Source organism: Protomyctophum bolini (assembly GCF_963924005.1).
Source record: "Protomyctophum bolini genome assembly, chromosome: 20".
Lineage (NCBI taxonomy): Eukaryota > Metazoa > Chordata > Actinopteri > Myctophiformes > Myctophidae > Protomyctophum > Protomyctophum bolini.
In genome coordinates this window covers 8740423-8752999 of record NC_137881.1, presented here as the reverse complement: position 1 = coordinate 8752999, position 12577 = coordinate 8740423, and the positions used below count along the sequence as shown (strand labels likewise).

The 12577-nt window shown below is 43.3% G+C and overlaps 2 protein-coding genes across 9 annotated transcripts in view; both read left to right on the top strand.

Moving 5' to 3' along the window:
- Nucleotides 1–7656, top strand: part of men1 (multiple endocrine neoplasia I) — a 10864-nt gene extending 3208 nt beyond the window's left edge. For both annotated transcript variants that reach the window (XM_080792972.1, XM_080792971.1), the window contains exons 4-10: nucleotides 1212–1343; nucleotides 1475–1515; nucleotides 1963–2050; nucleotides 2227–2363; nucleotides 4940–5093; nucleotides 5329–5502; nucleotides 6076–7656. In XM_080792972.1, coding sequence (XP_080649098.1) covers nucleotides 1212–1343; nucleotides 1475–1515; nucleotides 1963–2050; nucleotides 2227–2363; nucleotides 4940–5093; nucleotides 5329–5502; nucleotides 6076–6615 — 1266 coding nt within the window. In that variant the 3' untranslated portion in view covers nucleotides 6616–7656. The remainder of the gene's footprint in view (nucleotides 1–1211; nucleotides 1344–1474; nucleotides 1516–1962; nucleotides 2051–2226; nucleotides 2364–4939; nucleotides 5094–5328; nucleotides 5503–6075) is intronic.
- Nucleotides 7657–8298: 642 nt separating this feature from the next.
- The window catches only part of map4k2 (mitogen-activated protein kinase kinase kinase kinase 2), a 39169-nt gene continuing 34890 nt past the window's right edge, over nucleotides 8299–12577 (top strand). For all 7 annotated transcript variants that reach the window (XM_080792962.1, XM_080792966.1, XM_080792963.1 and 4 more), the window contains exon 1: nucleotides 8299–8698. In XM_080792962.1, coding sequence (XP_080649088.1) covers nucleotides 8606–8698 — 93 coding nt within the window. In that variant the 5' untranslated portion in view covers nucleotides 8299–8605. The remainder of the gene's footprint in view (nucleotides 8699–12577) is intronic.

Below are 12577 nucleotides of genomic sequence, written 5' to 3'. Positions count from 1 at the left end.
AATTGATTATGATTATGAAAATAGTTAAAATAGAAGACGTGTTGTGAGCTTGTAGAGCAGCTATTTTCACTACATTTAATATGTATATATTTGTTTCTTCTCTGGGTCTCGGGCAAGCGTCTAATCTCGCTTTTGGATCTCAACCCGAAAGGTCTGAGAACCCCTGGTCTAGAGGGTTCTGGTCCGGGGGTTTGACGTCAAGGCAGAAGGCTGGGTAGAGTGGCACTGGGCCGCACGCGGACGCCACAGGGGGGGGGGGGGGGGGGGGTGTCACAAAAGTGGATCCTATAATTTACTTTCAGAATGAGTGATTTAGGAGAAAATGTTGTATTGGTTGGTAGTGAAGGAGTTGCATAAGGTGATTAAGTGCAGCTGGTCATGGCTGACCAGCTGAAATTGAGATGAAAGGATGTCATTTGGATGGATACGTTTCCTTTTCCTCTGTGGGATGTTTGCAAAAGAGCACAAAAGGGTCGTGCAAAGTGCATTCTCTGCCACAATGTAATGTAAACAGGCGCAGCCATGTTTTGCTGGCACATTGTAATTAGCCAACATGTACCGAAGGAACATTTGTGATGTGATAATGACACAGTGAAGCCAAGCTAGCAGCCTCATAGTAACCAGAAAGACAGGACAGACACCCAGAAAAGGGATGAGTTGGCTTTTACGATTTTCGATTCTCAATCAAAACAATAAATTATTTGTTGCTTTGCCATTATTTTAGCCTATACAATAATTGGTTTATTTACAACCAAAGTTAATGACTTGTACAGTAATTTTGCCATTGATTTCTTATTCGCACCACTGCGGGCGCAGGCACAAAACAGTAGATTGTTCAATTGTGATTATGGACACAGACGGTCATACACATTGCTACCCCAAACCTCCCCAGCGTGTCTAGATTTCTCTTCCCCAAGCAACCCTCTTTCCTTTTTCACTCCTCAGTGTTCATTACTAATGTTTATATTCTTTGAATTGTTTGAAATCATGACTGATACGAATAGGATTGATACATTTGTACCATACATAAAGCAGTGCATAGATCTTGCCCTAAAATGTCTGTATTGTCATGGATGTTTGTGTATTGCACAAACAGCCCTTTATCCTCTCAGCTAAAATGAACAATGTTCACTTGACGTGCTGTCTTATACCAATAAATCACTTGTTTCCATCCATCTAACTCTAAGCTGTTACTGTCGTGTCCTTTACAGCAGAGTTGGCTATACCTGAAGGGTTCCTACATGAAGTGTAACAGAAACATGGAGGTGGCCTTCATGGTCTGTGCCATTAACCCTTCACTGGACCTGCACACAGACAGCTCTGAGCTGCTTCAGCTGCAACAGGTGAACCCACCCTCTAAATAGAATGTCATCATGTTGTTGTTGTTTTTGCTGCTTATAGAAGACCGCAATGTCCGGTCGTCATTGTCATTTAATCATGTTCTGTTTGTGTGAATGGTTTCCTGTCCACGCAGAAACTGCTATGGCTGCTCTATGACCGCGGAGACCTTGAAAGGTAAGATGTTGCTTGTTGTTATCATTAGGATGTACCGTACGGCCACAACTGTTAATTTAATTAATCGATTTGAATAAATTAATTGATTTAGCTGGTGAATGGTACAGTTACAGTATATGTTGTGTGACAGGAAATGTTCGCTTATACCAATATAACTTCTGATCAACTTCTGGAGAACTAATGTTTAATTTTCTCGTCACTTCAGCTTCATGTGCAAGGTGGAGGGAAAGTCTATTATTAAACATACATGTATAATTACTATTTCTACCCTTCATACTTTTGATATCCTACAAACAATCTTCAATTGAATATGACAGACGGACAGTAAAAAAATAATATATGGAATAATCGCCAAGTTGTGTATATGAAGAATGGTTAGTAAGTCTGTTGTCCTCACTCCTCATAGTCGTCATGGAGTGTAATTCTTTGATTAATCTCTTATTATAGATATCCTATGGCCATGGGCACCCTGGCAGACCTGGAGGACCAAGATCCCATCCCTGGCAAAGAGAACCCCCTTAATATTCACCTCAAAGTCAGTCTATACAACATTATTTATCAAGATGTATTGTGTTGTTGCAGTGAAATATGTGTCCGTAGTTTTTATGTGCTAGTATATAACCATTAAATCATTCCCCCTGATTCCCCCAGTCAGGTCAGTCAGTGATCTGTGGTATGAAGTATGACGTGTGTGTGTTTGTTGTTTGCCAGGCTGTGGGCTCTGCGAAGAAGTACTACAACAACGAGCACATTTACCCCTTCATGTACCTCGCGGGCTTCCACTACAGACACCGGAACGTCCGGGATGCTTTGGGGTCGTGGGCAGAGGCTGCCCAGGTCATGCAAGAGTAAGTCTGACACGGAAAACACACGCACTGTGAGCACTGCGCACATTGAGGTGTCCTTTATATAATACTGTTGGAGGTGGAATGCAATGAGTTGCGTCATCGTTTTCTACTTACTTTGTTAATGCACTTATATTAGACTGGTTCGACCAGCTTAAAATATATTGACTCCAAATACAGTATGCTTGATTTAGTTACAGTATGTACAATTTGTCAGTTATTGTATTGTCAAAATCCTATTTTCAATAAGCTTAAAATATGTGTGCCTCTCTCTCTCTCTCTGTTGGTTGCCTTATTCGTAGGATTATGGTGTTTTGTGAAATAAAGCCAACAAGTAGTTATTTCATTATAGGCCAGCGGTTCCCAAACCTTTTTGGCCACCAGATGGCGGTAAATACAAACATTCCAAAGCGACATGATCAATCTATTATTTAGGGACATTGACTAAACCTAGATGCTTCAAACTGCATTCATCAGGCATCTTTTTTTACTTCCTTAATCAGTGAGTGCTCACATACTGTAAATGTAAAATATTATCCACAATGCAGTGCGCTGTCAAGTAAGGCTGTCCCCAAACATTCAGGGTTCGAACCCTCGCACGTTAGGGTTGGCACTCGAATCTTAATTAATGGGCTTGAACCATTCATCTTTTATTTATTTTTCCCTTTTCTCTGCGAGAATGCGATATGCATAATAAGAGTACTATGTTCATGTTGTGTTTACATGTTACCTGTTTAGATGGTATTAATAATCAGAGGGGCACACAACCGATGCGCCAGTGCGCATACGTCGTCAAAAGGTTTTCTGCGCGTAGATCAAAGGCATGCAAGGCACATTTGCGCACCAAGCTGAGACAGTTATGTAGAGAAATCTGACAGGCATTCAAAGGAACTCAAATGTGATGATATTAATGTCCTGTAATTAGACTTAGAAATAAAACTAGGGTTGACTAATCATTACTCTCTTATTTTGAAGAGGAAGTTAGTGCACAGGAAGTCCGTTTCAGTTGTAAACAAGCTACTATGACACTTCCCCAAAGTTTCCTGCCGAAGTTCGAGTCCTAAAAACAGGGCTAGGGTACAGCCTCACTGTCAAGACTACTGAAGTATCAAAAAAGGGTTAACAGTTAATCAAACTAAGCAATTCAATCGATTTATATATATATTTTTTACGTCATATTGTCTCTTTATTGTTAATGGCGTTTAATGTTTGTGTTACATCACCATTACATCACCTAATGAACATGAGTTGGTTAATAAGACTAATCAAATTAGTCTATTATATTATAAGAAAAACTCGTATGATGCTGATTAAAACAAGGCAATGAAAAAATTATAATCAATGGAATAATTGAATGGTAGTTGCCGACCTATCAAAGAATAACTCTGTAGGGTTCACAGGGATCATATTTCAGCCATATTAAAGCTGAAACCTCCCAGTGCCTCAGATTTATGTAACGGAGGGAGTGGTTGGCCTAAAGATTTGCCAGGAAGCCTCGCTCAACTCCATCCTTGGCTTTGCTCCTCGCGGGTGCCGTTAACCTGCCGTCTCGTCCCCTTTTATTAAACGCACTGTCTGCGGTGCTAAAAATATGGCGAGTGACTGGCCAGAGAGCGGGGAACAGAGCGGGCTGCAACGCCCACATTCCCTTGCCATCAATCAGCTTCCCTTTCCCTCCCTGTGCCTTTTCCTGTCCCTCCATTGTTCTCAAGTCTTTCAATTTCAGCTCCCCATGTCTGTTCACAATGTCTAGAAAAAGGGTAACTGCTGTAATGTAGACGAGAGGTGTAAAGTTAAAAAATGAAACGGGGGTTCTATGACTGTAGATGCATTTTAATCACACCCTAGCATACCTATTCTGGGATATTCCTAATTGTAAACATTTTGTGAAAATCACACATCTACTAGAACAGCTATTTTAGGCAAACAGATTTTGGTGTAGAGGTAAAGAAAATCCAAATGAGGGTATAGATAGACCACAAAGTATATAAAAATAAAATCACAATTTGTCTTGTTGGATTGCAGACTCTTTTATAGTACTCTTGATAGAGATTCAAGAAACTCAACATAGGTTCCTCAATATACCATACCATACCACCTTTATTTATATAGCACATTTAAATAACATAAAATAATAATAAAGTTGTACCAAAGTGCTTTACAATAAATCATAAAACACATACTTTATTCAAAACATACAACATACCATACACAGTGTCACTTTCAGAATAAAAAACAACTCATGCTGTGCTTGGAACAATTTCCTCAATTAGGAATGAAAGTGCCTTAACCTCCAAGAGACTTGGACAGAGAACCAATTATGTGTTCCTTGTTTTTCTGTGGCTCTCTTAATTCGTTTAGCCATGTGCAGTATATGTGCAAATACTTCTTGAATCTCCTTGAATGTACAATATTAGTCATAATCCTAATATGCTTGACTACTATGACTGTAACAAATTGGTAATGGTTTTATCACTGGTGTGAAATACAGTTTTAGAAATGTGTGTTTCCGCACTACTACACCAAGTTTAGCTCAATACGCTCATCATCTGCCCCCCCCCCCCCCCACCACTTCACAGATATAACTATTTCAGAGAGGATGAGGAAATCTACAAAGAGTTCTTTGACATAGCGAATGACGTCATCCCCACCTTGCTGAAGGAGACCACTGCTGCTGCTGAGAGCACCGGAGAGGGAGGCGACTCAGGCGAGGGTGGAGAGGGAGAGAACAAGGTAATCACTCGTCCTCCTGGTTCCTGGACTGTTGTATAATAGATGAAACTATTCTCACTAATTTAGTTAATGTCCTTGTCTGTTCCTCCCCAATGGGTTCCTAATGACATTTCATATCCCAGCCGGCGATGTACTGAGTTCTTGAGGGATTTTTATTTAACTTTGATCTCATCATTTTCCACTTCATCTTTCGTTCTCTCTCTTTTCTTTTCTTTGTATCCTCCACTCTATTCAGGACCAGCCCAAGCAGGCTGCGGCGCTCTCTGCCCTCCAGGACTCTGAATGCTTTGCCCACCTGTTGCGCTTCTATGACGGGATCTGTAAGTGGGAGGAGGGCAGTCCCACTCCTGTTCTCCACGTGGGTTGGGCCACCTACCTGGTGCAGTCCCTCAGCCGCTTTGATGCGCAGGTGAGGAGATGAGACCAGACCCACATGGCTGGACTACTGGCTCCAGGTCCTCTGGAAGAGCAGAGATCGTGAAGCATAACGTCTCTTGAATGAATTTCAAATTCTGTAGTGTGGGGGATCTGCTCATAGATGTGATCTCACTTGGTTTGGTAGTCCTAGACCTGCACAGTAGTTCTCAAAGGACCAGAGGGAGTTCCAGGGGGTCTCCAGCTAAATGATAGTAGGAACCAATTGACCCGTATTGGTCTGTAACTCAGAGAGTGTACAGATGGACCCTAAACGGGTTCATTTGGTTCCATTTTGTACATTCAAGATTTAAATTAACATTGATTTTACAATATTAAGTGGCGTCCCAGAGATATAAATGCCTTTAAATAGGGGTCTGTACTCTGTAGCCTAATGCATGTCAAACTGGTGGTCCTTGAAATTAAAATGGTTGAGAAGTCATACAAATCTTCTCTTATGGGGGTCCCTGACATATCTTTTCAAATGGGGTTCTGTGGGCTAGTAAGATCCACAACATGAAAATGTTTGCGAACCACTGACCTAGAATACTTGTGTTTTCATGAACAGGTGCGTCAGAAGGTGACCATCATCATCAAAGAGGTGGAGCCCCAGGACGATGACGACCAGTCCAGCGAGGACCCTCGGGAGGGCAGGCGACGCGGCCCCAGGAGGGAGTCCAAGCTGGAGGAGCTCCAGAGCTCCACACCACCCCCTCCTTCCTCTACGGCCTCCACGTCCCCGCCCAGCCAGCCGCCCAACGCGCAGCCCAAGAAGGTAGGGGAGGCGGGCGGGCGCCGGCGCTCATCCCAGGGCCTCCGGGCCCCTGACATGGAGGCCAAGGCCAAGTCTCCCGGACTCCCCGACTCGCCCTCGTCTTCCCCCGCGGCGGCCCAGGGCCAGGCGAGCCCGGCGGGCGGTCCGGTGGTGTCCTTCCAGAGTGAGAAGATGAAGGGCATGAAGGGGCTGCTGTGCGCGGCAAAGGTCAACTCTAGCGCCATCAAGCTGCAGCTCACGGCACAGTCGCAGGTCCAGATGAAGAGGCAGAAGAGCACACAGGCAGGAGACTACACCATGTCCTTCATGAAGCGCCAACGCAAATCCCTCTAGGCTAGTGGTTCTCACACTTGTTCATTTCAAGGACCCTCATAACTCTTGAGTGTACAAAAAGAACACTCTTGAGTTATTGACCTGTGAAGGTTTAGGAACCCAGAGGGTCCCTGGACCTCAATTTGAGAATCACTGCTTTCTAGACTGACTGGGCGGAGGGTGATGTGGGAGAAAACTGTCTCTAGGACGTTGTTCCGTTGTACTGTGAAAGGCAATGCATGCACGCGCACACACACACACACACACACACACTCACACTCACACTCACACTCACACTCACACTCACACACACACAGTCATACACACACATATCGTTTTGTTCGTGAACATTTTAGAAATGTTTTCTAATCTATACAATAATTCTACTCTGTCATATCAGTTACATAAAACTACAATATTTTCCTGCTTCCATACCGTACAAGCTCGGATTCACTTAAACCTCACAATAAAACCGACTAGATTTTATCACCATTTAAACAATAAGCTTTTCTGGGCAGTGGTGCCTCATTAATTGATTGTAAACATTCAGTCACTGTTGTATTTGTATTGTTCCACTGGGCGGTCACTCAGCTGCTTACCAAGCACTGACCGCTCTACGAATTTGTGTATGTGGAGTTCTGGAAGCCAAAGCAACAGGAACCTTCAGAAGCATAACATATATTTCTAGAAGTATGTAAATATAAGGTTGAACCATTCTGAAATTCATGTTTTGTCTTGAATTCATCCATTTGACTGAAGCGTTTGGAAGTGATTAATTTAGGAATAGTTACCATGTAACATTGTCCACTTCTACTCTATCGTCAGCTTATCTCTCGCTAGCTATATGTTGCCTTAAGTTGCCTTTGTTATTTTCTAATTTAGGTGGCCTTTAGTTTTGAGAATATAGCTGAGGTAGATCTATTTCTAATGATTAGATATGACCAGAAAGACCATGCACTGTTGAAAGGGAATCACTTGATGTGGCTCCTGCTACGTTGTTTTCTTGTTTGTTAACTTGTGTTTTTGTATTCTGCAAGTAATAAAAATAAAATGAAAATGTGATTGAGTCTGGTTTCATGACTCAACAGTTATGTACATACACTTTATTCCCTCAGGGTAAATTTGCCCCCCCCTGCATTTGAGCCATCCTGTGTTTAGCAGCTGAGAGCAGCCATAGTGCAGATTTGGGGACCAACCTTGGCCAAGGACAATGGCAGGACTATGTAGCCTACATAGAATGCATGTCTTTTCGGTGTGTGTGTACCCAGAGCAGAGGAAACTCACTGAGACCCTGCTGAGATTTGAACCCAGCAGCACCTTTTTTGCTTCTTTTTTTTTTTTTGCCCATGTTGTCAAAACGAACCAGGACTTTGGCATGAAAAATATAAATCGAGAGCTCCAAAGGATGTGACCTGAGAGAGCAAGCAGTTAATTTTGTGATTTGGCTGTTGCATTACAAAGCGAGCAAATGGGACTGCATTATTATTTGTAGGCTAATATGTTTTTTCTCAAACGAGCAGACTATGTGAACAGAAACAAACTTGAGTTTATTTTTCTATTATCCTCACTTAAAGCGAACAACCGAGTTGTGTTCATGTAAAGGGGTTGGTCCATGACCATGGCTGAAAGAACTGGAGACTGGTGTGGTTATCATTATCATCACATCACAGAGAGGCTCGTATGACATGCGCAGCACGTGACAGCAGTGTTCGATGCAGACTAGTGTTCGCTCTCGAGGTGTTGGGGCGTCTCGCCAGAGAGTTGGACCTAATATGAATGACAGAAAAGAACTGCGGATTCTTGGGTGTCTGGAAACTAGACGCATATTATATCGACATTCAGTCTTTTCCAATTTAGCTCCTATTATTTGAGTAAGGTTAAGAGGCAAAGCCCTCTCCCTCTCTGCGCTCCCTGGGTCTCTACTCCCCCGGTTCATCAATGCTGCTGCTGCTGGTGAGATATTGATAACGTGGTCGTGATTGATAAGAGTCGGAATACCGCAGTTCAAAGCATGGAGACGATAGGAGTGTCATTTCTGGACCCCTTGGACGATTACGAATTAATTCATCGCATCGGGTGCGGCACGTACGGAGATGTGTTCAAGGTGAGTGGTGCCAGCTTCGTGAGGAGCGATAAGGGAAGAAACGCAGCAGAGATCTTGTGTTTTTGTTTTGTTTTCTGACTACATACCGTAAGCACCACCGCCTCGACAGGAGAAGTGACACTTGTTCTGAATTGTTCAATTTATGCAGTATGAACAAACTATGTCATAATTAGTAAACAACCCGCGTTTGGGTCTGTCTCCTAGTCCTCTCCATATGTTTAGGCTTACTACTGTTCAAGGTGAAGCTGTGTGAGGTAATGTCTGTGTTTACAAAGTGGCCATGATAATACAATGGAGAGTATATGATGCCATGCAGTCTATCATAATAATTTATATTGGTATGCCATCCTGGCTGGTGTTTTTGTGAAATGTATGCTGGAAGTGAACCAGTTAAGAATCTTGTCAAGACTCAATGGGCTGTGATGATATAGTGACTGATATAGTCCCTTGTGAGCTTTTATTACATTTATTTTTAGTAGCCTACATCACACAAGACAAAATAGTGCAACGCCCTCTAAAAGGCTACAGTAGAGAGGAGGTTCAACAAAACATTGGTAGAGAGCCAATACACGGTTATGTTGCAGTGCTTATTATTGCAATTCCATTCAAAACTTGGAACAGATTTGGCAGCGGCTTCTGTGAATTGAAATAACCCATAAATAGCTGTGCCAAAGAGCAGGGTTTGGCCCTTTTCCCCGTGCCTTGTTCATAGAGAAGTGTTTACAACAATGCCACTCTGTTAAATTAGATTTACACGTTCATAGTTGGTTTTTTTATCCGTGCCACTGTATGAAATCTCTGTCAAATGACTTCTATCCACACTTTGTGATCATAGCCTCAGGATGCAAACATCCTGTGCTGCCTGCAAACCTGCCCTCCCCGGCCTGCATACGCATGCTGCAAAAGGAAGAGAAAAATGTGTCTCTTTTAACCACTTAAAGTATTAAAGCCTATACTTAGTTGACTGACTGGGGTCCCGTCCCCCGGGGGGCTAAATCCTCTGGTATTTCCCTCTCCACACCAAAACTCTTCACTAAAAGTAGACAATCTATAGAAGCTCTCACGACGTGTTGTGGTGGTGGTGGTGTGAGTGACGTGAGAGCTTATAGATCTGTTATTTTCACCCAATGTTCACCCCGGAACAGGGATGCTAGTGTAAGTGTTGAAGTGGTTCAGAAGCAGGTAGATAACAGGAACGGAAACATATACATATGATGCCTGCTCATATCTTCACTTGGAGCTGCTCTCCTGTGCCAGTCTTGCGGTGCCGTGGCATTTCGTGCAGCTACCCTGTGTGCGTGTGCCCGCTGCTGCAGTGTGAGAATGGAGAAACAGTGCTGTTGCAGAAGACAATAGGCCATTATCACCTCCTCCCACTACCTCTTTCTCCCTTCCAATGTCCGCCAAGGCCTGCAGAGCTACTGGGAGTCAAGGGTGAAACCACTGGACATGTGACCGGTTCTGTGGGCACTCAATGGAGTCCCATTGGATGGCCATTGTTCACAGGAATGGATCACAGCTCAAGAGTATGACCCCATATAGCAGTGTGGTTCTCAAACTCTTTTGGCTCAGGGAACCCCTGTAAATCAGTGGTTCATTCCCAAAGTGGTGTCCGGGGACCCACAGGGGTCCTTGAGAGAGTTCCAGGGGGTTCCCAGCTAAATGATAATTAGGAACGAAATGGACCCTTATGGGTCTCTAACTCAGAGAGTGTACACATTTGTACACTCTGATAGTTAAATTAACATTTATTTTACAATATAAAATAGATTAAAATAGAATGCCATTAAATGTGGGTCCGTAGCCTAAATGCATGTAAAACTGGGGGTCCTTAAAATTAAACGGGTTGATAATCACTGCTAGAGCCGTAAAAATCTTCTCTTATGGGGGGGTCCCTTGCATATCTTTTCTAATGGGGGGCCGTGGGCTCATTAGTGTCAATTTGGGGGTCCTTGACATGAAAAAGTTTGGGAACCACTGACTGCTGTAAATAACTTCTTTATCCATGGCACCGCTGAATCACATCGCCTTACATTTATGTCATATTACGCTCTGTGAATATGTTAATATTTCCCACTAGACATGTATGATAAGGTAAACTTGAGAGAATATCTGTCCATTTGGACAGAATGAAAATGCCCGTATACTTGACTCTTAACCACTTGAATCGCCACGGCACCCACTTTGAGAAACCCTGACATATCATATCATCCCCGAAACCCAGTCAGGAGTCTCAAGTCAAGTGCTTTAGTGTTTCCACCTAGCACCACTGCTGGTACCAAATACAACTTGGGAAAAGGTTCTGAACTGGCAGGGGTTCCCTTTGAAGATGCCCCGGTTTTGTATGTTTCTTTTTATCGAATGAAGGTAGCGTGACAGCTTGCCGTAGGAACGGCAAAGAGCTATCCTATCCTGTTTCTCACCTTCCGAGTGACTGTGTCGATTGCAGACATTAGAGGAAGACATGGCGGTAATATGTGTGATGACACGTGACAGGTGTTGGGCGCAGTGACCACCGACAGGAAGAAGGGCATGCTTTTCACAGGCACGTGGACCCGGCTGACAGACATTGCTTTAAGTCAGGGACGATAGGTTCCCAGACAGGAACCCCTCATTCATCCTCGTTCATCCTCGACAGATTCACAGTACAAGTAAAAAAAGTGGGTCTTTAGCTGAGGTTAACATGAAATGTGTCAACTAAGTAGTTCTCAACCGTGGAATAATGGGTGTTTTTAATTCTAGACTCCCAATCAGAGAGTGATTTATAGTCTGGCGGGGAAGTAGGATTAACCCATAGAGCAGAAAATGTGAGGTCCCCGGCCGACTTTAAATCACTCTCTCTGATTGGGAGACTGAAAAACAGACAGTAGTCATTAGCAGTTAAGAACTTCTTAGTTGACATATTTCATGTTAACCTCAGTGAAAGAAACCCTTCCAGCCTACTTCACTGTACTTGACGTTTATATGTATGTACTGTTGTGAATCTGTCAGGGGAGAAGAGAAGTACTGCATGGGGAGGAATAGAAGAATGAGGAAAGAATTTGAGACGTAATTAACTTGAGGATTAAAGGTGAGTTAGACAGGTTCCTTTTGAGAACCTGATAGTACAGTGAGTTGGGACATCACAACAATGTTTTCTAATCTCTCTGACACATGAATCTCGCAACATTTGTTAAAATGTTTGCAGTACACCGAGTACAGATTAGAAGATCTACCTGTGCAAGATCACAAAGTGTCGCCAATGCAGAATACACTGGTTGTGAGCTTGTAGACAAGGTATTTTAGCTATTTGTCATATCAAGTATTTATTCAGGTAGGTAAGAAAATGTACAACCGTTACAGATCCGCCGCTGCTGACACTGCTGCTGCTACAGCTATTACTGTAACCATTTACCTACGTATATCTGCAGCTGCACTGTAGCATTTGGCTCGCAGCCCACACATGCATTAAGGTATCATATAGCATCATGTAGAATAGAATGTGTGATCAAAAGTTCGGCGAAGTTTCCTTTCCAGCCCCACCCATTGTTACCCCGAGCGCTGTTATTTCAGGCTTTGCCGCCTAAAAAAAACCCCTCTCAGAGATGTTTCTGTCACTTTAGTCACAGGAAGTCCTGTGGTATATAACAGGAAAGAAAACAGGAAGTTGATGTAGCCGAGCCACAGGTTTTGTCTAGGGCCGCTAGGCGATCTCGCTATCCCATTGGCTGATGCCACGACCGTTGTGGATGCACAGAGTGAGAAAGCGTTCTGCCTGACGTCAGACGTACAGTATGTGGCCCGTGAACAGAGATAATTGATGCTCCCTGCACAACAAACGAGGGAAGTTGTGAACGTAGCATAGATGTACACTTGTACAGGACACATTTTGAACAACAT